Source organism: Corvus kubaryi, unplaced genomic scaffold (assembly GCF_017639235.1).
Source record: "Corvus kubaryi isolate FWS band 111438036 unplaced genomic scaffold, C.kubaryi_AGA036_p1.0 split2-37374, whole genome shotgun sequence".
In the NCBI taxonomy this organism is placed as follows: Eukaryota; Metazoa; Chordata; class Aves; order Passeriformes; family Corvidae; genus Corvus; species Corvus kubaryi.
In genome coordinates, this window is record NW_024582082.1 from 7,044,215 (window position 1) to 7,072,186 (window position 27,972).

Here is a 27,972-nt window from a genome sequence, read left to right on the forward strand (position 1 = left end):
TTGACTCCAGGACTGGTCAAATAACACCAGAGGACACGGTCAGCTGGGAGGTTTGCAGGATGCTGACACTGCTCTGCATGCTGTTGTTTACCATAAGCAACAAAACATTTTAGAAGTCTTTAGCATGTGTAAAGCTTCTGGTTCAAAAGACCAAGCCCTGCAAAATACTTGACATTTACCATTAAAGTGGGAGAAAGCAACTGTGTATAGCAAAGGCGCAAATCCCTGCAGTGTATGATTATTAACTCCTGAGTGTGCTGCAAGAATGAAACTTCAGGTTTGCTCACCAACTATATTAAACTTTTTATGTTGAAGAATTGTCTTCGCTTTGGAGATCACTCTGTGTACACTTTCCGTTTGATGGGAAGGAAAGTGTCGGCCTGCCTTCCTGGCCAAGAGTCAGATGGTTTGGAAGGCAAACTCCAAGCAGTTCCCCCATGTCTTCTGCACAGCGCTTAAGGCTTGCTCCTGAGAAGGGCTCGAGAAGCCCTGCTGCTTGTTGATGGGTGTCTGAGGGGGAAGGTCCTAAACCTCTGAAGGAGATGAAGCAATTCTGGTTGTGAAAAACGAGGTTCACTCTCCTGTGAGAATTTAAAGGGTTTAATATAAAGACAATAAGAGACACATAAAATAAAGCAAAGAGGTAACGGCCGGGTGCCTTGGCGCTCTGCCAAGAGCACGCCTGATGCTCGAGGTGAGTCCTTTTTATACCATTTTTAACTGTCTGTTCTTTATGCATATTCAAACTTTTCCCGGAGCTGTTCTGCATGGCCACTCCTTGGTTCCGCCTTTTTAGAGCATGCGTATTCTTCTGCCTTGCGGTTTTATTTCTTTTGATTCTTGGACTTGGGCTCGCTAGGTGAGAGTTGATAGTAGAGTGGATCTCTCAATTCTCCAGACAGTCAGGGCTGATTGCAGCTTTGGGCCCTTTTGCCCCCCGGGCAGAGCGGTGATAGTGGCTCTTGGACCCTCCTGGCCGCCCGTTCTCTGGGCGGAGTAGCCTTTGGGCCCTTTTGTTCCCTGGACAAAGTGTTGATCAGCAGCTTCTCGGGCCTCATCCTCTGTTCGCTTGGTGGTCATCTTACCTGCTCACACTTGCTAATATTCTTGCTAAAAAGGAAGAAAACTACATCCACACAGCAAAAGCATTTCTAACATTATATAATATCTACCTTAATACTTGCGAGAAGCCAATATTACAATATATGTTTATAACATGGTCATAAACACTTTGTGTGATGCTGCTCAGTCTGGTTTGCGCAGAGGTGCACAGTGGTGTGGTATGTGAGGGACTGTGGCAGTGCTCCGAGCACACCCACATCAAGGGCTCACTGGTGTCCCCAGGGCAGGCTGTCCCTCCCTGGCCTTGGTCCCTATATTATGGCAGAGTAAATATAAAGCAGATTTAAGTGTAGTAGCAGCTGTATTTGCTGAATTGGGCTGTTCTGTGCAGTAAAGCAGTACAGAATCTGTAACCTATCTTTGGAGTGGCCGTGACCAGGAGAGGCAGCGTGGGGAGTGCTACTGGAGTTGTGTGCCTGTAATAAGAGGCTGTAATAACGTGTGCTGGCTCGAAGAGAAGCCTGGAGGTCTAGCCACGCAGCCTCTGATTTACAACGGCACACACAAAAGGATCAGCGGGGAGGCGCTCGTCACCTGAGGGAGCTGTCCCTTGAGCAGAGTGGGAGAGCACGCAGGCTGAGGTGCAGAAGTGAGAGAGGGGAGACTCTCTGTGTAGGATCCATGCAGAAGGTTTATTTAAGTGAATGTGAGGAGGAGACAGCCAAAGATCTGAGTGTGTCCAGGGATTTTATAGTGGGGATAGGAAAGGCAGGGATAAGGGATACAGCCAATTGGATACTTGACAGGAGGTGGGGTTGAGGCTGAGGGAACCAGTGGAAATAACACCAAGGAGGGACTTAGGGAAGGAACCAATGGGGTGTTAAGTATGACAGAACCTTCTAGAACTTATACATATTAAATTAAGGAAGATGAATATACAAAGAATTATACATAATATAGGGAGGAGAAAATATTAACCAACCATAAAAAAGTATGCAGATAACTGAACTGGGGGATTATGGGCTCTCACCCATACGAGCCGGGGGGGAGGATACAATTTAACAAGAACCAATGGGGGAAACCGGGAGGCGGGAGTTACAACAAGGAGCTAGTGAACAACCGAATAACAGAGAACTTTCTCGAACAGGGGGAGGCGGTTTGAACTTGGGTACTGCCCAGGGGGATGCGGCTTAGGCTTCTGTGCCGCCCACCGACCCACCCTCATTGTCACTGTCCTGGGTGGGGAAATTCACCCAAGGGAGAGCCCTGAATTGATTGGCGTTCAACTCTCCCAGCCCAACAGTGGGCTGGGTCGCCGCAATATGGTGGTGATGCTTGCAGTGCTGTCACCGAACCTTCTGTGGTGACAGAAGAGGGAGAGGACAGTGAAAGAAGGGCTGTTCACTGGGAGCTCTTTATTTAAAATTATCTTTTTCTTACTGGAACAATAGAGGGTGTTGAGACGGGCACCAGTATTGGACTTCTGGTATTTTTGAACCACAGTGCTATGTCGAGGACATAGAAAGATATCACAAATGAGACATATCCTGAGGGGATTAGGAGGAATAATATGTTTATTAGAAAAGAGGGAAAAAAGTACATTCTGGCTTTCTAGGGGAACAAATCCCTGGAGGAAGCACCCTCCACAGGCATGCTGTGTGGGTAGGGGCTGCTCTCTGGGATCTCAAGAGTCTGGAGCTGCTCACCTGGGGCACGTGCTCTGCAAACAGCCCCTTATGCTCTGCTCTAGGGTATCATTCCTGGGCAAGTGGTTTGTTTCTTTTAGTATTTTCTGTTTATAAGTGTTTCCAAGCATCTTCATTTTTTGAGAGAGGGAAGTGAGGAAGCAGCTGCTTGTTTTTGCGGAGGGGTTAAACACAGAACATTGTTCTCTCTTTATTTAATTTTGGGAGAGCAGTAAAGCTGTCAGGCATGCACACTGCGTTCCTGGAGCGGCGGCCATGCTGTGTGTGCACGGCTGCCTTGGGCAGAGAACACACCAGTGCTTCTATGGGCATAAAAGGAGCTGTGAAACCACAAGTGCCAGTGACCTACCCAGTACATGAACTGGTTCTGTACATATTTCATGCTTGGTTCCTTCCTGCTGAAAATACAGCAGTGCTTAGGTGGTGGGTAGCACTGTGGGCTTTGCTTAACCGTCTCATGAAGAGCTCGACACCAGCTCACTCCAGCCCTGCCCTAGTCCCTGATGACAGGTCCACTGCACTGGACCCATTCTTCTGAGTTGCTTTGATTCACTCGCAGAAAATTTGGGGGAGTGGCCTTAAGGTGAAGCAAGAAAGACTTGGATTAGATAGGAGGAAGAAATTATTTCTGTGAGGGTGGTGAGGCATTGGGACAGGTTGCCCAGAGAAGCTGCAGCTGCTGCATCCCTGCAAGTGTTCAAGACCAGGTGGGATGGGGTTTGGAGCAACCTGGTCTAGTGGAAGGTGTCCCTGCCCCTGGCAGGGGTTTGGAGCAAGATGATCTTTAAGGTCTTTTCCATTCCAAACTATTCTGTGAAACCATCAGCTCTTCTGGATTGCATCCCAGGCTGTGCCTCAGAACCTGCTGAGCACCAGGGATGGCACAAAGGAAGAGGCTGGATGGCACTCCTGGAGCAGGAAGATGCAGAGAGAAGGTCCTCTCCCCTTTCTGTGGGATTGGCTTGTCTGTGTTGGGCAACTTCATCCCAAGTCTCCATTAGTTGGCTTTGGATTTATGTTGTTGGGAAAATACCTTTGCATGCAGGACAGCATGAACCAGGAGTGTGAGTTAACTGATGGCTGGGCGTTCACCTCAGTGCTGCTTCACTGCTTCCTGAAGTTATGTCTTTGGGGGCTCAGAGCTTCCAGAGGAGGTGGGGTTCTTGTCTGATTGAAAAATAAATACCTTTAGGGGAATTGTAATAAAAATATTGGTGTTTCTTTAAGCCTGTGGTGTTTGCTGTGGTTTTGGCTCTTGGTGCTGTGCACTTAACTGCTCTGAAGGTCTGTTGAGGTTGCTGTCACGCCATGGTATGACAGAGGTCTTTGGGAGCTACATGGCCTCACAGGGAGCAAGACCCTCCTGAGCTGCTGATGGTGTGAGGGCTAAGACCACCCTATCCACCCACAGAATTCCCCACCTGAAACACCAACACTAGCGTGGGGCCCCGCTGCCCTGGGGGTTAGCAGGGTGTGAGGGACTGGGCTGACTCATTGCTGATGTGTAATTGCCCTGCCCAAGCTGTTCACTGGAGAAAAGCACACAAGCAGCCCAAAATCCTGGCAGGCACCAAGCCCAGGCAGGATGAGGCATGGCACATGCAGGGCGCAGTGGGCACTGTGGGACATAGCCTGCGTTAGGCCCTGGTGCATGAGATGGGACTTGGCTTTAGGGTACTCACTGCTGCCTGTGGTGGGCAGATCGTTCACACCACCCTGAGTTACCTATCTGTTGGTCTGGGCTTGGTCTGTGTACATTCAGCATTGATTTTTGAAATGGTTTGTTCTTGGCACAGATGGAGAACTTCAAAACCAAATAAAATCTTACCACTGTTTTTCTTAATCCTTTCCTGTCCTCAAACCTCAGCTCCTTTGGAGGCCCCTTTCAAGAACATGGGGCTGCAGTGGCTCAGTGCAGGTTTTCTTTGCAGTGTTTTTAACTTCATGACATACCTGATTATTCTCAGACTTGTGTGTGCTTCCTTGATGTCACACACACTGTGGTTCTGGCTCAGGGCAGACCCGAGGGCTCTCTGGAGAGAGGTGAGTGCCTCTGATACAAGCTCCATCCGAAAACCTCTGCGCACTGCCAGGCTCTAATGTCATAAAAATCACAGAATGCTTGGGTGGGAAAAGATTTTTAAGACCATTGAGTCTGGCTGTTAACCTGGCCCTGCTGAGGTCACCACTAACCATGTCCAAAGCAGGTAGAACCCCTGCACGAGGATTCAGGCACAGCACTGACCCATAACCAGACTTGTCCAGCTTTCTGTGGACTGTTTGGTGTCAATGGCTTTGCACAGCTGTGGGTTAGGAGAACTTAGTCTACAGTATTTTAAATATTATTCACTGAAATACAAACTTTGTGCCTGACAGGCATTACAATAATGATTCCCAACCTGTTAAGACACCAATGCTGTATCTCAAATGGATTCTTGGTGTGCAGCTCTGTTTCAAGCCCTCGGTCATCTCCACAGCTAACATAAAATGCTAACATGAAAATACTGCCAAAATAATTTGAAATTTGAAAAGCAGAAGCTAAAAGTAGGAAACAGCTAAGAGTCCCATTTTTGGAGAACAGCTTATTCTTCAAGAAAGCTACAACCTGGTTAAGATCAGTGCAGGGGGAAGAATGCATCAGACATCTAGACAGCACTGAATAGACAAGAACAAAATACAGCTGTCCTGGGTCAAGCTGAAGGTCTGTTAGTCTAAAAGCTAGCTGGCAGCCAGGGCTGTGGGGTGAACACTGAGGGAAGCAGATAACAGCAGGCAAGAGCATGGAGGTGCTTCCTTGGAGTTGCTGGTTGAGCTTCAGGTTCACTTTCTGATGAGTCTGGCAGCTTCTGTGGCTGTAGAAGGACCCTAATGCCCTGTGAATGGATACAGGGGTCCAAAAAACCCTAACGATGCCAGGGGAAAAATAATCCTGTCCTGCGTTGAAATGTCCTGTGTCAGAGCTAATCTAATGTGTGTGGAGCTGAAAGACATCTCTTGTTGTTTGCTCTGAGCTGAGTCATTGGGCAGCCCATGAGGGGTTGGCCTGGGCAGGTTTGTTAGAGCCAAACAGCCCAGCTGAAACTATTGAAGAGCAAATAGCAAATACTGATTGACTCTGACAATGCAACAAAAGCTGTAACTTGGGCTGCCAGTTCTACTTAACTGTCAGAAGTGGTTTGGAGTTTCTCAAACACCTTCAGGTTCGTGTTTCGGTGGTGCCTGTGGCTGTGGTCACGCAGGGAGCAGTGCAGCAGGCCCATGTTACACTGGGGGCTGTCTGTTTCTCGCCAGGGGCTGTTGTGGTAAGACTTAAATCCTTTTGAATTCCCTACAAAAGTAGAACAAATTGTCCCTGGAAATATTCAAGGCTAGGTTGGATGGGGCTTGGCGCAACCTGATCTAGTGGAAGGTGCCTTGGTGTTGGAACAAGATTATCTTTAAAGTCCCTTTGAACCCAAGTCATTGTAGGATTCTGTGAAATCAAGATGTAAGCTGGGATATGCATGCCTCCTTTCTAAGAAACCACCTGTTTAATGATGGCTTGTGGTGGTTGGGGGGCTTCTGGACACTGGGGAACTGCCCCACTTGGTCTTACTGTCTGAAAAACTGTACCTGGTCTGTCTGGTTGCTGTCATGCACTGTAAGCCATGTCCAAGGGGAGGTGGTAGGTAGAGTAGTGCTCCTGTTGTCTGGATTTCTCAAGGAGGGTGGGACAGAGACCCACCACCTAAGACAGGGAGTTATCTGTGTAAATCAAGAGTAAACAGAATCAAACCACCAGCTTGCTTTAATGCAGTGACACGTGAATAACCAAAAGTCAAGCTCGCCATGACTTCTCAGTTGATAAAATGTGTTTGGTTAGCAGATGCTCTGAAGAGGAAATTAGAGGGCAAACACATAGCTATTAAGAGTTTAACCAGACATGTTTACCTTTTCTGACTATACCTTGCATCATTTTATATTATTGTAAAAATTAAAACCACATTTGGGATGATGGAAGGATAAATGAAATGAAATTTCTCTAGAACCTCTTTTATGGGCTCCAGGATTGATCTTGTGGCTGACCACAAACAGTACCTGGACCTGTCATTAGTTCCTCAGGAAAAAAGTTAGAAGTTTTATAAGGTTCTGGCACTCCTACAAAACCAGAAGGAAAGAATTGTGGAGGCTTAAAGAGCCATGTGATATTTATAGAATAGAATCATGGAATCATTTAGGATGGAAAGGATCTTAAAGATCCTCGAGTCCAGCTGTTACCCCACCATTGCCAAGGCATGTTCCCAAGTGCCACATCTGCTAAATCCCTCTGGGGTTGGGATTGGTGACCATGCAGGACTAGAAAGAGACACGTCATTTGGATGACAGTCCAGGAAAAGTGGTGTCAAACATGACCTCTCCCCAGGCAGCAGTCAGGGGATGGCACTTCTCCATGGGTGGTTAATCGAAGGGGAGGGTTTCATGTGCTTCTTGGGGATTGACTCTTGCAGCGTCATGAAAGGCCTGCAAGCCAAAGGAGTGTGAAGCATCTCTCTGGAAAGAGCGTATTGCATTTATTTCAAGCACGAGACAAATGTGAGGAGGGGACCTCGTCACACAGTAGCTGGAGTTGACTGAAATCCCTTATTTCAGAGAATGTTGTTGCAGGGGATGGCCCTTGGAGAACTGGGGCGTACCTGAGAGCTCTGACATCCAACCTCAGGTAGATGCCATTGGTGTAGATAAAACATATTCTCCAGAAATAACTATTCCCTTTACCTGCATCTTATTCCAAGAAACTGGACTTCTTTTAAAAAAAACCCAGCATTCTTTTAAGTAACCCTTTTATTTTTCCCAGATTAACCCTGGAAGTAAAGCAGCCATGGCAGACCTATGCCCAGGAGACACTATTTTGGCAATCAATGGAGAGAACACGGACAACATGACACATCTAGAAGCACAAAACAAGATCAAAGCGCGTGTGGACCAGCTGCTGCTCTCTGTGAACAGGTTGGTTCTCTCTGATGTCCTCCTGCGTCAGTTTTGCTCAGACGGCTTTTGGCTGGCCCTGGAGCAGATGTGCTCTCAGGCTGGGTTCTTGGAGCATCCCCATGGTCTGGATAATTGTCATGTGTTTTCAAAAACAGTAAAACAAAATTATTTTTAATGGATTACTGATAGAAAAAGTGGCTTGTCCAGGCTGTGGCCTGAGTTGAATCTTTGAGGTTGTGTCAACTGAAGCAAGAGTAGCATGGGAATCATAATCTCCTTTGGACAAACCCTTCCACTTCATTAACATCCACCCATCATTTTAAGCATCTGTTCAATGAATACACTTTTGAAGGTCCTGCCAAATGAACTTTTTAGGGTATTTCAAAGCAAAATGAAAGCGTGAGTTTGGTATTGGGGGTTGGGGGTCTTCTGGTTGTTCTGTTTTTTTTTAAGTTGGAGCAAGGTTTTTTTGTGTGTGTTGTGGTTTTTTGTTTGTTTGTGGGGTTTTTTGTTTAGTTGGTTTGGTTTTCTTGGGGGTTTTTTGATTTCTGTTGGAATTAATTCTGTAGCAAAATCACAAATTACCCAGGCAAAATGAGTGCTCCTTATAAGGTTCACAAATGGCTAATATTATCTGTAATAAATTTAAATAAGTGGATATAGTTTTCCACTTCAGATTAAGGAGTCATTTCCTGCTATAAAGAGCTATCATTTACTGTTTATACTTTTCTTGGAAAACCATGTAGTTCTGACTGGATGCCTGGGCAGCAGGGAAGGAGTGCTGCCATAAATGGAGCAAACCCTCTGTGATTCCTCATGGTTCCTCAGACAGGCATCTCTGAGCTGCCTGTCTAAAGCAAAGTCCTCTGAGCTCAGCCCATGGTGTACAGATGATGTGGCTTCAGTATTACAACAGAAAGAAAATAAGGAAAGCAAGCAAAACCCCTTCACACAGGTGGAATTTCCCATAGCCAAGGAAGGTGGTTGTTTTGCTTTCCATCTGGAGCAGTTTTAGGGAGACTAGGTGATTTTCTACCTGCAAGAGGACCTGGGCCCAGGGCAGGACCAAGGCTCCTTTCCTGACTGTCTGCAGGCTGCTGGAGCTCTCCTTGGAAGAGGTGGAAATCCATATGTAGTGACAGGAGGTTTTGATGAGCCACCAGCTGCTGGGGTGGTCTGGCAGCAGAACAGCTTCATTGGGAGTTAGAACCAAGTTTTGCTGAAAACAGTTTTCACCTGCAGCGTGGCAATGTTTTATTCTTATGGATGAGGGTTTCTGCTGTGTGAATTGACAGACTGCGTTCCCACCTTTCCACTTCATTTTAGCCACTGGTATCAACTGGTGGGATTTTTTTTTTGGCTCAGATTGGACCCTTGAATATCTCTGTGAAAGTGCATCTCCTTTCCTAAGTGGTGATTCCTGCACAGGGCAAGGATTGTGGTCACAATGGTCTCACAACAGTGTTGGTATGTGCCTTGCTGGGTTTAGGGATGATGTCTTCTTGGTTTTCCTGAGACACAGAAATGTTCATTCATGACCTCTAGATGATCTGGAAGATGCTGTGTGGAGGGGCTGTGGCTTCAGGTTGTTTTTACCCAACTGTACCTACCAAGGTGTGGATATTTTTAACAGTGAGACCTTGTGTTACATTCAGAGAAGGTGAATTCTCTGATAGAGATGTGGCTGGTGGTGGCCCACAGCCTTGCAGTGGGTGGGCTTTGCTAAACAAGAGGATTGCAATGGTTTTGTCAGGCCTTAAAGTCTTCATAAATGCAGATTTTAAAGACTTTTTTATCTTACAGTCAGGCAAAAATAAATTCTCAGGGCTCTACAAGGCAGGAACAGATGGTGAGGGGAGGAGCTGTTCAGCATGGGGTGGCTCTTCTTGGATCAGTTTGGTGGCTTCTCCAAGGGCAGAACTCACCTTGGCTGTGCCCAGAGATGTCCATGAAAGTGGCACTTCTCTTGACAGAAAAACTGAGTAGTTTGTTTTTTTATGCAGTGAGGACAGCAGCTCCAGTGATGCGCTATTAGGTCTGTTTTTAGTTTGGACCAAAGTGAGTGCACAGTGACTTGGTTCTTGGATCTCTCTCTTGTCTCCCAAGTGACCTCTTGGATCCTGTTGCCTAATTGTTAGTCATTGCTGGAAGCACATCTGGCGTTCTCTCCTAGGTGTGAGTGGATGCCTGCTCCAGGATCTGCCTTCTGGAATGTGGGGTTACCTGGTCCTGCTCAGGGAGCCATGTCCTCTGGCAGTGATGAGGGATTTTGTTGGTTTGTGTGCATGTCCAGCCACTGCTGTTTGTCACAGCTATGGATCAACACCCTGGACCCTGCTCTGAGGCTGAGCTCCAAGAAAGCCCTGCCTGTGGGGGTGTGGATTAGTATCTTTTCCCTTGGGGAGAGGATGGTCTTCAAGCAGCATCTTTTCTGTACACTGCCTTTAACAAAATACAGTTTGCAAGTCAACACAAGGAGATTTATTTTTAAATGTGTTTGTCTGAAATACATTTGAAATAACATGCCTGTTTGTTGTATGTCTTTAGTGGAGATACATGAAATTTGGTGTTAACTCTGTTTTGTCAAAGCAAGGTTCCTCCATCTGGGCATGCGTGGGGATGAAGGAGAGGGCAGGGAGGTGCACAGTGCTGGTGCTGTCTGGACTGCTCCATTCTGTGCCCTTTCTCCATCAACCCTTGACATTATATGTTGCTGAGATAGAGAACAAGATGGGTTTTGTTTTCAGACGCTGGTCAGTAAGTGCCCTTAGACTAGGAAGTTCAGTAGGAAAGTCAGAATGTGGGAAAAACAAGAAGGGGGAGTTACTGAGTGGCCTGACCAAGACCAAGTATCATGCATCAAATAAAGGTAGCCATAAAATTGGGTTGGAGCTGTGTTTTGATGAAATCACTACTTGAAAGCAGAGGGTTGAGGACCTTGGGTGTGGGACAGTAGACCTTGTGGCATCGCTGTTCCTGCTGACACAGATTGCCGGGAAACCCTTGGCAGCTCTGTCTAGACAACCCATCTGTCCCAGAGGGCCAGGGCGAGTCCCACAGCTTTTTCTGAACTTTTTGTTGTCTGCCAGCTGGGAGGGTGAAGGCTTGTGCTGCAGCTTTCCTGGAGAAACTGGCCCTATGCTGGCATTGGGAAAACTGCTGGCAAGGGGGGATGTCACAGCTTTTCAAGCATGTTGGGCTCCGTGGCTCTCCTGTGCCACTGGAGCCAACAGTCAGTGTCAGTATCTGTGAAGCTGCTGCTCTCAGGCTGGACTAGCAGATACTTCCTTTTTTTTAAATCTCTTTGTCCTTTATCAAGAACAAATCTCTTGAGGGGGTTTTCCCTCCTTCTTCACACCCTCCATTTTCTAAATCCTTTCTTGGCCAGACCCCGACCTCCCTGAAGTTAATGGGTGTTTTGTCCCTGGCTTTTCTGGGTCCTGCTTTGCCCCAACATGTGCAAGGCTGTCTTTGGGCAGTGAGGCTGTGAAAGGCAAAGCAGCACAGTGGCCTTACTGTTCTGAAACAAAGTGGTTGAAAGTCCTCATTGATGCCTATATGGGCATTGATGTGAGGTGTGAGGAATTACTTGGGCATCCCTGGAACAAGGGCTGGATGTTCAGGCTGTGGTTAATGGCTCCAAAATGGGAGGCCAGGAGTTCACATGGGCTTACTGAGGCTGTGGGGGAGGCAGCGATGGCACCGATTAAGATTTAGTGGGATGGTTCAGACTGCCCTGATGATAAATTAGGCAGCTGTTCCATCATCATCTTCCCAGCTGTTGAATCTCAAGCCAAGGTAGCATGGGATGTACTTTGCCTGCCTTAGTGCAGGAAGGGTCAGGCCAGTTATGTGGCAGCTGGTTGGAGAAGATCGGGGGTCTGGAGCAGCCCCATGAACTGCTACTCACAAACACCTGGCAAAATTTGTTCTTTTCACTCACTGTGAAGTTGCTTCCAAGTTACACAACAAATTCCTTAAGAGGCAAGAAGTGTGTTAGTGTGTTGTGCCAGGGGAGGTTTTGATTGGCTGTTAAGGAAAATTTCTTCGCTGAAAGGGTTGTCAAGCCCTGAAACAGGCTGCCTAGGGAACTCGTATCCCTGGAGGCGTTTAAAAGACACGTAGATGTGGCACCTGGGGACATGGTTTAGTGGTGGGCTTGGCAATGCTGGGGTGACAGTGGGGCTGGATGGTCTAAGAGGGCTTTTTCAACTTTCACAATTTTATGATTTCCAGTCCAATTCCAGCCCTTTCTTTTGGTGATAGCACTAGGGCTGTTGTGCACAGGGTCAGGTTGATGCTGGAAGACTGGAAGCATCTGCCTGGCCCCAGGTGCAGCTAAGAACCCCAGGGTGGTTGAGTTGAATTTATTTCCTGACTGTGGTGTCAAAGAATTAATCCTCAAAGGTTTGGCTTTGATTCCTTCTATCTAAAATAAATCGTGGAAGCAGTTTCTTCCCCCTTTGTTTGGTGTGTATGCCAATGCTGAGTCTGCTTGGAGAATTGACTATGAAGATTCTCTATCTATTCCTGCTCTTTGTACAGAGATGGACTTTCTCTAAAAGTTTCTGTGTGAGAAAGCCCAGCAATGAATCTGCTGGACGTGTAACCCTAACAGTTCCTGGAACATCATGTAGTTGATGTTCCTTCCGTCTCCCTCAGCTCCTGGGGATTTTGTTGGGGTCTGTTAGCTGTGAGCAGCACAGGCAAGCTGCTGGAAGATGGGAAGGATGACAATGTATGTTCTCAAGTTTCCAGTAAAAGTACAACTGAAAAAATGAATCACAGCTTCCCCTCTGGAGCTCCTTGAAGACTAATAGAGAGGAAAACCGGCAGCTTTCCAGAGCAATACACAGTGGTTTCAGCTGAGAGGAATGAAGGAGGAGAAATCCTGCAACTTCTTCACACAGTCTGGACGAGCTGGGTCCTTCGGGGTGCTCAGCAGAGCTCAGCTCCTGTGCTGCTCACCTGCCTTGCAGAGGGTGGATCCAATGCCTTAGGGTTATCGTGGTGAGGTTCATGATCCTGGGAAGTTTGAAGCATCGGCTGTAGCTGCTTCTAGACTGAATTAAGCTTCTAGAAGGCTAATGGTCATATCAGTGATAACAATCACTTGTGAGCATCATGATGCGCCATGGTGGGAGATGAAGAGCAGATGAAGGCAGGACCGTGGAGTCACCCCCCAAAGAAAGCGGGCGAAATATAGCAACATGATTATTCTGGTGGTTTGCGGCTGCATGGTCACAGATGGCAGTGACCTGGATCCAGACTGGCACTTCCCAAGTGATAAATGTTAGTTTTTAAGGGGATGGAGAAATCAGAAATTTGGTAAGACACAGGAATTCTTGCAACTTAAAAGCAGCTCTACAAATGTTGAGAGTGAGACTTGCAGATCACTACTAGGTGAAAAAACATTCTGGTAAAATATGTGAGCATATGCAAGTAATCTTTTGAGAATGACTCTTAAACTTTCAGAAAACAAATGGTGGGATAAAAGGTGTCTGCAACTTTGTTTTTTTAGTGATGTTCTGTTAATGGGTCCATTTCCCACGAAGCCCTGTGTGGAAGGCCTTGCACTAACCTAGGAGAAGGTATTTTTCTTGGTATTGTCCTAGCTGCCATTAAGAGAGCAAAGTGGTGTAAGTGCAGGGTAGTGATTTTCACATAGCTGCCTTTAATCCCCTATAACACATCGGAGAACACTTTTCTTGTCCCCGAGCTGTAAATTAAGCAACTCGGAACATTTGAGTGATGCCTGATCTGTTGCCTATGACGTATGAAAAGTGTGTTGGGGTTTTGCTGTTGCCTAAAAACAAAGCTCTGACTATTGGTAGGGTGACCCTGCTGCTGGGGGTCTCGGGGTGACTCTGCTGACCCCCAGGTCCCCACTGCTCTGGGGCTTGTTCTGGGAGGTGCAGGGCACCCGTGTGCTGCTGGTCCTGCTGGGGCTGTGGGCATGGGGTGTTCCTGCAGCCAGGGCTGGAGCATGAGCTCCAAGCATCAGCCCATCCTGCAGTAGCTGCCTGTAGCATTGTTCTCTCAGGCAGTCATCTCTTAATTATTTTGGATTATTTCAGATTACATGGTATTTTGCTGTTCCCAGGGAAAAGAGGAAGTCTCCCTGTGTAAACATAAATGCTCATCAAACTTACAACTTGACTTTCTTTTTGGTGAGGCTGGTGTTTCTCCCATTCACCTTTGCTTTGCCTTTCAGAGTGCCAAGTGGAGCCCACATTGTGCTGTATCAGCTTGTTTGAGTATAGTTCAAGTGAAAGCTGGGTCTAATGTGAGCCTGGTTTTGTTCAGGCTGTCACTGGAAGCTCTCAGAATTGGTCTCCATTATACCAAGGACTTCTGGTCACTCTGCAGAACTGATGGTGAAGCCTTGAGTTCAGTCATTAAAGCATTAACTGTGAATGGGCTTCTCCATGCAAACTGAAGTCTGTCCATGTCTGTCATTAAGTGTAAATATACCCATAATGACTTTTAGAATGCACAAGTTTATCTGCTTTCTGGTACAGACGGTGTGATCTCTGTCAGGGGTATGGAGAACCGGGAAGTGCGGGCAATACTGGTGACCGAATGCCCTACCTTCACACAGAATGAACTTACTGCTATCACTCTTATCTTCTGCAATCAGAATCACTTTCTGAAGCTCTGTTCTTATTTACTGGCAGGTTGAAGTCTTTTGGGATGCTTTAAGTGTGTTTGGCATGTGGGTTCCAGAGCTGAGTGGGGGGAAAGTTATCATGGACCCTTCTCGGGGCACCGCGAGCTCTCATCAGGCTGGCTCAGGAAAGCATGGAAATAATAATGGTGATCCCTGCCAATGTAATTAGGCATTTCCATTGTTCTGGGCCTCCAGATCTGATTTTCAGTGTGGAAGCAATATACACAGCAGTGGATCGTGGCAAAAAGCAAGTCGGGGTTGCTGGGAATGCTGATGTTCCTGGGAGGGACTGTTTCCTTTGTCCCATTTGGAAAGACCAATTTATAGTGAATTGTCCCAGCCTAAAATCAAATAACTACAGTAAAGATAAATTATCAGAACAAGATATCTAGCTATGAGAGAGAGAGTAATCATCCCCTGTTGAAAAGGCTATAATGGCAGTACTGAAAAAAAAAAAAAGCTGAAATCCTCAGGGGTTGGATCCTAGATTTGGAAAGGCAGCTTTGTCTGCTGACTTGTGTAGTTGTGAAAAAGGTAAAAATCACATCAAGAATTCCTGGGTTAAAATCATGCTCCTTATTTTTCAAACTTAGACTCTGCAGATAATTAAAGTGAAAGTGAATGTGGTATGTGGCAGGGGTGAGAGTCCACAGTGGATGCTTGGATGTATCTGTGCCCATGGAGCAAGACCTATTTTTGTGAAGTGGTGCATATACAGACTGCGATGATAAACAAAATAGTTCGCATGTTGAAAGCTGTATCTTGAACTTAATGGAATTTCCATCTTCCAACTTAACCTTCTTGCATCCTGAAAAGCCTGTATATGAACCTGCTGGACCTTGCCTGGGCCCCTGCAGCTCCCTCATACCCTGAGTGTTGGAGATCTATGCTGGAGATCATGTCTCAGCCATGCCCCCAGATGCCTTTGTGGGGAAAAAATTGGTCAGGCACATGGAAAATCTTTGGACAGTGACAGTACTGTGCTCTGCCTTGGCAGGACTGAAGATGCATTTCAGAATGGAAACTGTATTTTTAGGGCTTTTTCTGTCTGGCAACTATTGAAAGGGTCAAGATGATTCATACAGGGTGGTGTAAGCCTTGTCCCTTTTTATAGAATTCCTGATGTGGTCTAGTACACAGGCCTGCCAGGGATTGCATGTATGTATGTATACATATATCTATACACACATGTAATCAGAATACTTTCTGGATTTGGGAGCAGAATAAAGGGACAAAGCCAGGAATATGAAAAACAGGAGCTACCAAGAGCCTGTCTTCTGATTTCTTGAACCAAAATAAGTTTGTCTCTTAAACCCCAAACTGAGACAGAGCCAGTAGTTCAAGGATGATTTTGAGCTTCATGGTTTTAATAGCGTGAAACTGTCATCTTCTCTATTTACCATTGTACTGTTTCTGAGGATAATTTTGGACAAATGCATATATAATATAGGCCTGCCAGGGAATTAATATGTGCTATATATGTGTTTGGCTTTTTTTTTTCTTTTGTGGTTTGTTTGTTTGGGTTTTTATTTAATTTGTTTTATTGCTTTTTTGTTTTGTTTAAGGAGCGTGTTTCTTTCTTTGGGATATTTGTGGATTTTGTTTGTTTGGAGTGGAGTGCTTTAGTTAGGGCTTTTTTAAAAGCCATTTAAGTAGAGTTTACTTAATTTCCCACTGCAGAGCCGAAGGGAAGACGTGGTCACCCCCTGTCCTGGAAGATGGCAAGGCTCAAGCGTACCGGATCAACATCGAGCCAGACCCTCAGGTATGGCAGCTGCAGCCCTGCACACCTGCTGCTCTCCCAACTTGATTTTGAGGAGAGGACATCCATGTCTGGAGTCTGGAAAGCCCTGTGCTCTGCCTACGGTCCTTCCAGAAGTGAAGGACTTTCCATGTGTGGCTTTAAAGTTCCATGCAGGTCTATCTGTGCTTTGCTGGATCAGGTTGCCAAGGACACAAGGAGGCTGGGCAGCACTGACCCTCCTGAAGCCGTGACCAAGCGCAGAGTCAGTGTTATTTTGGATGGAGCTGTTGGGAGTCCTCTGACTGCCTGGTGCCTGCCCGTCCCGGGATACAGCATGCGCAGAGTCTGTCTGCATCTACCTCAGCTGATGTGCCTCTTGGCTGCTTCCAAAATCTGTTGCACCCTCTCAATCCCATGACAGTGATTCACCTCCCATGATGGTGGATTTCTTTTTTTTCTTTTTTTTTTTTTTTTTTTTGTAATGTTCTCATCTTTTGCCTTGGTTTTTTTTCCTCTCTCACTCCTTCTCTCTGCTTTGCAGCTTCTCTCTTCCCTCTGTCCTCAGCTCTGTTCCCTGGAACCTTCTGCCTATATCCTGCCCTGCCTTACTACCCCGTCTCCTGCAGCAGCCAGGCGGTGAATGGAGCTGAGCAGGTCTCCCCAGCTTTCCTACCCATCTCTTGACTTATGGCTTGTTAACAAGGTCAAAGGTGACTCTCACTCTCCTTTGGCTTCTTGATGGAAAGAGGCATGGGGTTTCTTTTCTTCTTTTCTGCTTATGAGGTACTGGATTGTCAATTTTTGCATGAGCTGGTCCACATTGTAGAGATATCTGGGGAACAAGGAGGAGACCACGGGGATAGATAGGCAGAGGGCAGCTCCTGCTGTCTGGCTGCCCCTTGAATGTGTGCTGAGCTGATGCACATGCTGCCAACTTTCCCAGGGCACCCGAGGTCAGGGATGGCAGGGCTGGAGCCTGCTGAGCAGCTTCTCACTGCTGTAGGTTGACCACCCCACCCAGGGCAGTTGCAGAGGCCCTGGGGCTGCCTGCAGCTCTCAGAACACCAAAGTATGTCAGTTCAGGCGGACACAGTCCCCTGTGCCTGCCCCAGAAGCACTTGAGCGCTCTTTGGCTGACTCTGAATGTTCAAATATTGCTCAGATGGTCTCCTTCTCCACAGAGGTGGTTTATGTCATATGCTATTCCATGCTTTTTCTCGAACCCTTACAAAATGCCTGTGTGCAGGATCTGCTGGTTTAGCTCAACTGCTCCTTTCCAGAGAGGCTTGTGTCCTGATGAGGGTCCCAGGGTGCCCCCTCAGCCCTCATTTGGCTCAGTCCAGAAAGAATGCAAGAGCTGCAGGGGTGGAAGAGAGGGGATGGCGCTACAAGGAATGGTGTTTCCTTCAGTGAGGAATGGGGAGAAAGCACTAGCAGCAGAGAGCCCACCGAGTGATCAGGATGGGGCAAGATCCTCCAATGAGAAATTGACCAAAGCGTGAGGCCATTGAGTCTGTTGGCTGTTCCAGCGTTGTGGAATTTGCAGATATTCTGCATTCCTGCTGGGTAGAGGCACAGCACAACAGCAGCACCAGCAGAGCTGCTCCAGTACTGGACACCAGCAACATGTGGGACTGTTTGTCTTTCCTGCCCTGACTTACAGCACAGGGTGATGTGTGAGCTTGGGCTTTGCATTCTGGCCATGTTTGCTTCATTTATCAGTTATAGCCATCTTCTCTGACAGATATTTTTTCTTACTAGACTTTAATGTGCCCAAACCCTATGAACAGTATTAAATGAGGAACAAATGTGCAGCAGTTCCACTGCCAGATACAACATTTCTGAGGTTTAATGCAGATTGGATTTGAATCTGACTATTAATATATGTTACATATGGATATTTTTAAAAATTAGACAGTTTTGTAGAATATAATGAAGGGGATAGGGATGGACTATTCTGTATCTAGATGTACACTGAAAATATGTAAATCTGGGGAGTAGATGTGTAAAGCAGATGTGTTTGTGGTAGGGCACCGAGAGAGGTGTGTGAACAAGGGTACACAAGTACAGGCAGCAGATCCTTGCTCTTGCTCTTTTTTTTGGTGCCTGTTCCCATATGTTGTCTTCCTTAGTGGCTTTTTGGGTTTCCCAGAGAGGAGGTAAAGGTGGTTCCATGCACACCTCCAGATTGTGGTGCTTGCACCCAAGATGTGCTGGTTGACTCTTCTCCCCAGATGGCCTGTGCCTCCAGTGTTGTTCATGTTGACAGCCTGGGACACATGCCAACAGCTGTGCTAACCCAAGTGTTATCACTGATGTCCTCTGACCTGTGTGAGGCTGAGGATGACCATCAGCACCCAAGAGAGCCAACCCTTGCTGCAGAGCTCCCAGGCATGGCTGGAGTCCCTGTGGAGCAGTGCCAGGTGACCCAGGGCTGTCCTGTGCTGTGTTCATTCAGCCCCTCTAGCAAAGGCACTTACTAGATTGTGCGAAGGAAAAATCTCATTGTAAAGTAATAACTTTGCTCAATATGTGCAACCTTTAGGTGCACTTCCTTGCATCTGGAAAAAAGCAATCTGCTTTGAAACACAGGGAAAAATTTCTGCTGGAATTCTGCCCTCAAATCACAAAAAGAGGTTGGGGGTTGTCCGTGCAAAAGATTTTGAGAGTTTTACCCCAGTGGCCTTTGCAGTAATGTGGAGCCCATATCCTTCCTTCCTCCAGGTTTTTACTCTGTATGCTTTTTCATCATCCTGAGCAAAGATCTGTTGAAAATCTTGACTTGTGACTACAGTAACTCTTGCTGGAGGCCCTGAAACGTGAGCTTAAGCAGAATGCCTCAGTCTGAGTGATTTGTTGGAAAATCTGTGTTTCTATTATTAGAATTTAGTTTGTTTAGGTATTATCTTTGTCTTGAAGGCAGTAAAATTTGTAGTTATCTTCTGTGCAAGAGAACTTGGAAGGTATGGAGTGGCCAGTGAGTTTTCCTCTCCCCTCTTTCTAAATCTGTTGTGGTTTCTCAGTTGAGCTTTGTGGAAAATCCCTACTCAGAGTCCAAGAATGTAATCAATCCTCCTTATTAAAACTTTGATTAATGCCATGACTGTGGGGAATAGCTGCCCTCAAACTGAAGAAGCTGGAACTGGAGAGCTGCTTTTTCATAATTAGCAGAAATAATACTGAACAGGATGAGTGAGTCACCTTCAGGAATTTTTTTTTTTTTATGCAGGTTTTGGTTGTCAGTTGGTTTCACTAGACAAATCTGTCCTTAACAGCAAGGATCTACAGAGGAGGCCACAAATGCAGTGACATTCAGACTTGCATCCTGTCCACTGGACACGGAGATGGGTGGAGGTGGGACCCACAGGCATGCTGAGGGCAGCTCAGAGCTTTCCAGCCAGCAGTCAAGATTTCCATCATGCAGACATGACATCACTGCTGATGTGTTAGGATCCCCAGTCTCACTTGGCATGGTGTTTATGTCCTTGTGGGCATGGGCCCCAGCCACTTCTCCCCAGCAGATGGGGAGAGTGGGAGCACCTATCCGTCAGTTTCTGGAGATCCCACTGATTTTGCTTCCTGTAGCATCAACTTGCTAGTCAAAATACCCCTATGCAGTGCTAATAAAAAGAGAACATATTTATTTTCTTGTTCATTCTCAAACTGCCAGAATCAGCAGCTCTCTAGCCCAGGGGGGCTGGAAATGCAGGCTTTGGGCTATGGGGACCCTGTCAGTGCTGATTGACAGTAGATCAAGCGTGTGGGTGAGAGAATTAATTGCAGCAGAAATTAAATTGGCAGCACGTAGCCAGAGCTGGAATAGGATGCGAGTCCTCCCAAATCTGGATGCTTCGCTGAAATAGCTATGTGGGGTGAAAGGCTGGGTTTCCGCTGGCAGTGCAGACAGGGAGAGGCACTTCCCAGAGCAGTCTGTCAGGAATGGCATCCTGGTGCTACTCAGCTGGCAGAGCAGCCCCCATGTCATTCTCAGGGGATGGATGAGGGAGGTAGGTCAGTGCTCTTGGATGTCTCTTGTGCTGCGTCCTGAGCAGTGGCTTTCCCAGCCCGACCACCCGACTAGGGGATGAGCTCTGGGCAGTGGAGAAGAGCTGGTCTCTCCACAGCATCAGGGGAGTTGCACAGGAATGATGAGAAGGCTGTTTCTGCTCATCACTTCCGAATTATTTTTCCTATGTGTTATCTGTTCTTGACACCCAGCTCTCAGTCCACAAAGATTTGTTGTTAGTTTGTCCTGACTAAAATCAGGTGCAAGGCGTGTGGCTTGCCATGTGAAAATGCCAGCCAGAAGGGGGTGAAGAGGAGGAACTGGGGCAAACTTGCATTTAGTGTAGCTGTTTGAGCAGCCTAATCCAGTCAGTGCAGGAAACCCAGTGCTGGGTGTGAGCCAGGCCAGTGGAAATGTGAATACACCTTTGTTTGTTCTTGCCAGAGGGGCTCAGATGTGTGTGGTTGCAGGACTGAGGAGCTGCTACCTTCTGTTGCACGTGGCATCCACCCAGCATGGGCTCTGCAGCATCATTCCTAGGAGTTTTTCATACTTGCCCTGACCTCACAAATAGTATCACTGCTGATCATGCTTGCTCCTAATTACATAAATAAAATTACATGTGGGCTTCAGGGGAGTCTGAGCCTCTGGTGCCCCAGCTCTGGGCACCTAGGGACAGCAGTGGTTGTCCCGCAGTAGAGCAGGGAGGGTACTTTGCTGCTAACATGTCCCTTAGCACTGATTTTAACACCTTTAAAAATGTCTTAAATATGCTCATATTTGCTTTTTGCTAGATCTTTTTTCTTTTTTTACTAAGGGTGAATGTCTCCTCACTTAATTAACTGAGTAATGGATTTAGTTTAATTTAACTTTAATTAAATGGAGTATTTCTTTTAAGTTCTCCGTGGGTTGCTGCCGTGCAGGAAACTTACACATAACTTCTTTTCAAAAGCCTGGCATAGGCCATGCTGAGTTCTGTGAGCTGGGGGTTAAAGCCTCCTTGCTGAAGAGGTGGAATTTCCTTTCTCAAGGCAACTGACCTTCCTTCCTCCCCTGCTCGCAGGGCAGGATGGGCCGTGCCTGCTTCTGGGAAAGGTCTTGCTGGGACCCCCTGTCCCAACTGGCTGGGCACGAACCAGCACTCTCCTGACGGAAGGAGGGAAAATGTCTGCCTTGTGCTTTGGGGAAAACAAAGGATGAGCTAATGCCCTGGCACAAATGCGGGTTCCTTTCCATGGGAACTCTCAACTCGTTTTTGAGGACTGATTTAATAGCAGAAACATGCTGAATCCTGACAGCCATTGTGGGTGCATCAGCTGTGAGCTCCGGGTGCTCAGGCAACATTTCACACCCAGATATTGGGGTTTTACACCACAAAATACCAGTGATCTAATTTACTGGGTGAAGAGGTTACACACTCATAGCTGTGTACTTGTGTTTACTTTTTCCTGTGATACAGTATTGCAGCATTTGAAAGCAGAGGAGTTTTCTGAGTACCACTGTAACATCTTCAAGCTGTAATCTTTTATGTGAAATTCTCTGTGTATGTCTTATATAAATTAGCATTAAGTGAGTTTTGGTAGTCCTGGTATATGAAAGAGGCAAAACCACTATTAGGATAAAGGAGGGAAAAAATGGGACTGGAAACTTTAAAATGGTGTTTTCTTCTGTCTAGGTAACTTGAATAATTTGTTCTCATTGAAGGTACATAGGAATTATACTGAAATGATAACAGTGGGGGTTGGTTTAGGACAAAGCAAAATGCTGTTGGATTAAGTGCTAACACAGACATACACTGTGTTATTTTACTTGGTAACACCAGTTTCAGTGATGACTCTGTTAACACAGGTAAGGAAACTGCTGCTTGTGTACTCAGAAGTGCTGAGTGTTTGGAAGCACAGGTGTAGCTCAGTGTTTCTGTTCTTATCCATCAGGAAAAACAACTTATCCCCTCTCATTTTTCCTTGTGTCTCACTTAAAAGGAATTAACTGCTCTTGGAGGTCACTTGAGTAACCTGCTGGGACGACAGATGTGGAGAGAGCCATCCCCAGTGGTGCAAGGGGGGGCATACTGGATGGTGGAAGGATGCTCACTGTGGTCCTTCGGGATGATCAGGCTGAAGCAGCTGCTCCCATCCTCTAAAGCAGCTTATGCCACAGAGGGCTGGGAAAGGCTGAGACGTGTTTTTGAATCTACCTGAATTTATCTTTATTAATGAGGAAAAAAAAGGTTGGGGCATTCCAAAATGAAAAAATATGTTAACCTATTGCTTTTGCTGTGTTTTCTGGTGTACCTTACCCTGGTTTTTACAGAAAGAGGTGTTCAGATAAGCCATTCTGGTGAAGTAGGCACCTTTTGGTTTTACACATGTAATGTTTGTGTAGCCTGAAGCTTAGCTTGTTGCCAGTGAAGCTTTTAGTTTCAATTAGCTGCTGATAATGATTATGGAAAGAAAATCAGAAAGTGTGATATGGTAACACCTGAAAATGCAACAATTCCCCAAATGAGGAAGAGGAGAGAGACAGTAAGCTGGAAAGCATGAAATCAGGACATAGCCTGTTAGTGTTAAGCTCACCAACTTTGTCCTATAAGCCAAACACCAGATGGTGAGAAAAGTGATTCAGTGGAAGCATGGACTGAAATGGAAACAGTAGCATCTTCCCTGGGAGAAAGGGGGCAGGCAGGAGGGCGGGTGGACACTTGCTGTGATGGTTTCAGGTATTTTTCCATCTGTAGTGGATATTATTTTCTGTCAGTGGGAAAGTTAATCCAACAGCAGTCTGTGCATGGTGGGGGCATCAGTCCAACACCTGCACTGAGCAATGTCCTCCTGTTCTGAGCTTGGAAGGTGACCCTGAAGACTGGGAAGTAGAAGGAAAGTCCTCTCTAGGGTTTAGACTGTTGTTGAGCCTAGCTCTAGTGAGGTAGTCACCTGGCAGAAGCTTGCTGCTGCTGCTGGGGAAAGGAGGAAATTTCAAGGCTCTTCTACCAAGACATTCATACAAAGCTCTCCTCTGGCTGCTGGGTAAATACCACTCTCACACTTGATGTTAAAAATGTGCCCTCTGCACTGCTGCAGGCAAGATAAATGCAAACACCTTTTAATCTTGACAGGTAACTTTTTTCCATTGCTGTGGATTTTTAAGAGACTGTTGGGGAGCAAGGTAGCTTATGGGGTAAAATCCTGGCATTGCAGCTGGAGTCTCTCCTGAGCTCTTTAATTTGCATGGGGGTGGAGCTTTTCCCTGGAGCTGTGGGAGAAAACATCCATCAGAGCCTTGCTGGTGGCCATCCACATGGCCGCTCCAAGGTGGAGAAATGTTACTGCTCTTTGACTGTGAGAGATTTGTTCCTGGGTTAAATGTGTGCTGGCCTTGTGCTGTACCTTGTGCTATACAGAATCACAGAACGGTTTGGGTTGAAAAGGACCTTAAAGCTAATCTAGTTCCATCCCCCTGCCATGGGCAGGGACACCTTCCACTAGACCAGGTTGCTCCAAGCCCCATCCAGCCTGGCCTTGAACACTTCCAGGGATGGGGCAGCCACAGCTTCTCTGGGCAACCTGTGCCAGGGCCTCACCACCTTCACAGGAAAGAATTTCTTCCTAATATCCCATCTAAACCTGTCCTCTGTCAGTGTGAAGGTGTTCCCCCTTGTCCTGTCACTACATGCCTTTGTGCAGTACTGCCTGGGGATATGGGTGGGCTGGGGCTCCACCACACTCCAGCTTGAGTCATGTTCACATGAACACTGTCTTCAGCCTTTGTACAAAAAGACCATCTGATTTTAAGAGTTTGATCTCTTACTTTAAAAGATCTGAAAAACTAATTTGGTATTATGTGACAACTGTGAAAGGAGTGTAGTGAGAAGGATGTGATGGATAAGGTTTTCCTTCAGACTGTGGTATACATTGAAAGGGGAGCTTGGCAGAATATTTGAAATTTGTCTTGTAAAATAACCCACACACTCAGTTTATCCAGCCTCAGTAAATGAGACTCAACCTTTTTTCCTTATCTCTTAATCTTTTGACCTGAGCGAAGTAATGGGATCATACTTACTGGAGCTTTTGAAAGTTAGATTGAAGGCTCCTTAGTCTGTAAAAGCAGCATATACACAGAACATCTGAACTGTGCTTATAGGGAAATACGTGTTAGAATGAGTGTAGCTTTTAAAATTTATCCTTTTCTCCAAGCTTTGGGAGCAGCCTTTGTTATAAGAGTTCCCCGTGGGACTTCTCCTGAGGCTTTTGTTGGAGAATCAGTCCTGTTCCTGTGGCCATTGGCCACAGTGTAAATCACTTACTTGCATTGAAATTAAATCCATGCTGTCTGTCCCATGCGCCCCTTCTGTGGGGTAATAATAAGATTTCCATTTCTGGGACTTTTGAACTGGTTTATCAGAGATGAAACAGTATCTTTACTGTTGAAAACCTGGGGGAAGGAGAGGAGGGACTGCAGCATTGCAGTTGTCTTCTGTGCAGAGGCCGAATCTTGGCTTGAGGGTGTCAGGATGTACTGGGATATGTCTTCAGGCTTAATTGCTTGGCACATTTGCATGATAGAGGACTTGAAATAATGAAGGCAGTAAAACTTCATCCTCAGAAAGCCCTCTGCCAGGAGAGGCCAGAATCAATTGGGACTCAATTACCTAAGCTTGGAGCAAGGGAGAAAGAAGCCAAAGGAGGAGCTGGAGCAGACAGGCTTGTCCTGCTGTTGCTGGATGATGGACACAGGTCACAAGAGGCACCTCTTCTGGGTGACTCTATGGCTGAAGGGTGCTTTATCTCCTGGTGCATAAATAGCATTGCTTGTGTCTGTAATTCAGCATTTTGGCAGCAGATATTCAGGTGACACTGGCCCATCGTGCTCTGTTTTTGAGAAGAGATCTGAAGACAATCAAACAGAAAACTGCTTTGGGCTGAGCCAAGCGTTAATGTCCTTCAGCTCTGTTTGAGTCTTATGTGTTGTGTGAGAACAGGACCAGCACGCCCAGGATTAGGAAAATAAACAAGGTTCAGGCAATTCCTGTGGGGATGAGCTCCCACATCACAGGGACAGAGCTGCTGCTGGTCCTGTCTGGGCAAATCTCCCACCACCATTGCACAAATGGGCAGATGGAGGGTAGATTTGGGGCTTGGAGGTGTAATCTAGGAGATGTTTCCAGCTCTGCAGCTGGTGAGTTTGCTCCCAAGGAAGGTTTCTTAGATGCACTGAAACCATCATTGCTCAAAGCTCTTCCAAATCATGCTGTGGGTGGAGGGGCTTGCTTGGAGGTTCTAGGAGCCAATGTTGACCTCTCAAATTAGCAATCTTCAGTTTTAATCTCTGTCTGGTAGTCTGGAAAAAGGAGATTAATTATTTTGTTTGTACTTCTGGTCTTTTAAAAGTCTTAATTTATAACACACTGAAGTGAATGAACTTTAAATGCTTTGGATCGGAATATGAAGTCTGATGTTCTCTAAATCTCTGTGGTCTCTACAGCTAAGGACTTGCAGTTGAAAAAAGGTGGAAGGACAAATAGGATATTTTGCAAAATGCATTTAAAAAAACCACCAAGCATGAGAAAACAAATTGGGAGTTTCTGGTTTGTAGGCTAAAAGAGTTGTCCTTGGTGAAAGTCCACAGGCCACCCTTAAGAAGGGTTTGTGAACTCAGTTTTAAAAAGGCCGTAAAAAGCAGGAAGAAAATTCAGCAAAGAAAAGCAAATTAGGTCCCAAAGGGGGGAAATTTGAACTGATCTTGAATTTGACAACTGAAAAGAAATCCATCTGGTTCTGGGTTTCTGAGGGTGAATGTGTGAGTGTTTTGCACAAAGCAATGTCTTGCAGAGGTCTCACAGCCTTTGAGGAAGAGGAGACTGAGCTCTGATCTGGGAACAGCTTTTTGTGCTACCGGAGAAGCCTCTTGATCCCTATGGATGCTGGTGGGTCACCTGTGGCTTTATAACATGACTGAGCAGAGGAAAGGTGAGCTACCACCACCATGAACATCCTCCTCCCACAGGGACGGAGAGCTAGTGGCAATTGGGGATGCCAAGCAGTGCAGGAAGGACTCTGTTTTTCTGTTACATCACTGGCCTTCCATGCCTTTTGGAGAGTGCCCAAGCAATAAGTTTTAGCTTTACAGCAACATTTGGTCTTGATGTACAAATTGCTGAGCTTAACAGGGACAAAGGGGCAACACTTTACAAACTGCCTTGGATTTAAGCAAGTCCATGGAGATGATGGTCTGGAGGTCCTTTGCTGGAAACAGCTGCCAGTCCCATGCTCCCCAGCAAATGTCTGGATGGCAACCAGTGTGCAGGAGCACATGAGGTCAGAGGAGAGGACCCTCTCCTTCAGCCACCCTGGACGGAGTGTGAATCTGAGCCATGTGGCACAGATAATTAAAGGTAATGGCTTTCATAGCTCTCAGTGCTGCCACCCATATGGGCTATTGCTTTTTTCCCAAAAAATCTTTATGATCCTTCTTTTCCTATCTGCGTCATGGTTGAGTCTTTTCTTTATTTCCCTTGAAATAATAATGTAAATCTGGGAATTAGAAACCCATAGCCTGCTTGTATATATATTTGTTTTAAGCATATAAATTGGGGGACAGTTAAAATTATATTATTCCTGGCAGCAAAATTTCTTTTTTAATAGACAATTTGATGTTATTATATTGGAAGCAGTTTTCCCCACATGTGTGTGCATGCATGGTGTGGAGGGAACTGTGCCAAGAGGGCTCCAGGCAGTTTCTGAGCTGGGGAAGTTGCTGGGAGCTTGCTGGATTTCAGCTGATGGTAGGGAAAAAACCTCAAAGGCACCATCTTGCAGTTCTTAACTAAGCTTGGTTTTATCAATGGGTGTTTTGCCTTAGGAAGAACTGAAGGATTGGACTTCCAAGACCGTTTTCTGGCAGGATCTGTTTTTTACTTCTCTTAGCTGTTCGTTTTTACAAGGTTTGGGAGTGCCAGTGTGTTGTCCTGTGCACCAGTGATAGACGTTTGTTTCCAATTAGTATTTATGGGATTATTTTAGTCAAAAGTAAGCTTTGTATCAGAGCCCCACAATATGCGCTTTGTTGTTTGTTCACAGGATGGTGTTTTATTTCCCTGCTTGGTTTTTCATCAGCTTCAATCTACTGAGAAGATGATGGAAGGCAGCTCTGTTGGGGAGCTGCCCAAGAACAAATTAAACCAGATTAAACAGATTCCAGCTTTTTACACAGCATCTATGTCTTTCATCAGTCCAGGCATGTTTGTGACTCACATGGCTGGAAATAGCAACCAGCGTGTGTCCATGGGCTGTGTCCAGCTTCCTGCTGCTTTTCCCAATTGCTGGAATTAGCTCCTCTCCCCATAGTGAGTTTTTGCAGGTAAAGCCTGGCTCAGTTGACATTAGCAGTAGGTACTGCTTGGTTTATGGGTGTGGATGGGACTGACTAATAGCACACCCATATACATAGAATTCCATGTGTGTGGAATAACACATAGGTAATGTTTGACATTGGTAAAATGGTAAAGTAATGGGGAAAATTTGTGGTTTAATGGCATCTGAGTTCCTGACTTGAGGTTATATGACAAAAAGATTTCTACAGTTTACCTTGGGGACTTACAAAGCAAATGGAAATATGAATACAAAGCTAAACCCTTGACTGATGTGTTGCTCATACTGTAAAAGGCTGATCTTATCTGGGGAGAAAACCTCCCTAAACGAACATGGATCTGTGTGGACATGGATAGCTGCAAGTGAAAATCCCAGGACTGGTCCCTTGGCCTCAGGTGTTGCCCAACTTACAAGTGGAGCTGCCTAGCGTGGATTTATCCTGTTTTGCT

General features: G+C 46.2%; 1 protein-coding gene across 1 annotated transcript in view; it reads left to right on the forward strand.

Annotated features, from left to right (window-relative positions):
- The window catches only part of PDLIM4 (PDZ and LIM domain 4), a 45,005-nt gene that overhangs the window by 6,254 nt on the left and 10,779 nt on the right, over nt 1–27,972 (forward strand). The window contains exons 2-3 of the mRNA XM_042014679.1: nt 7,603–7,754; nt 16,087–16,171. Of these exons, the coding sequence (XP_041870613.1) occupies nt 7,603–7,754; nt 16,087–16,171 (237 nt within the window). The remainder of the gene's footprint in view (nt 1–7,602; nt 7,755–16,086; nt 16,172–27,972) is intronic.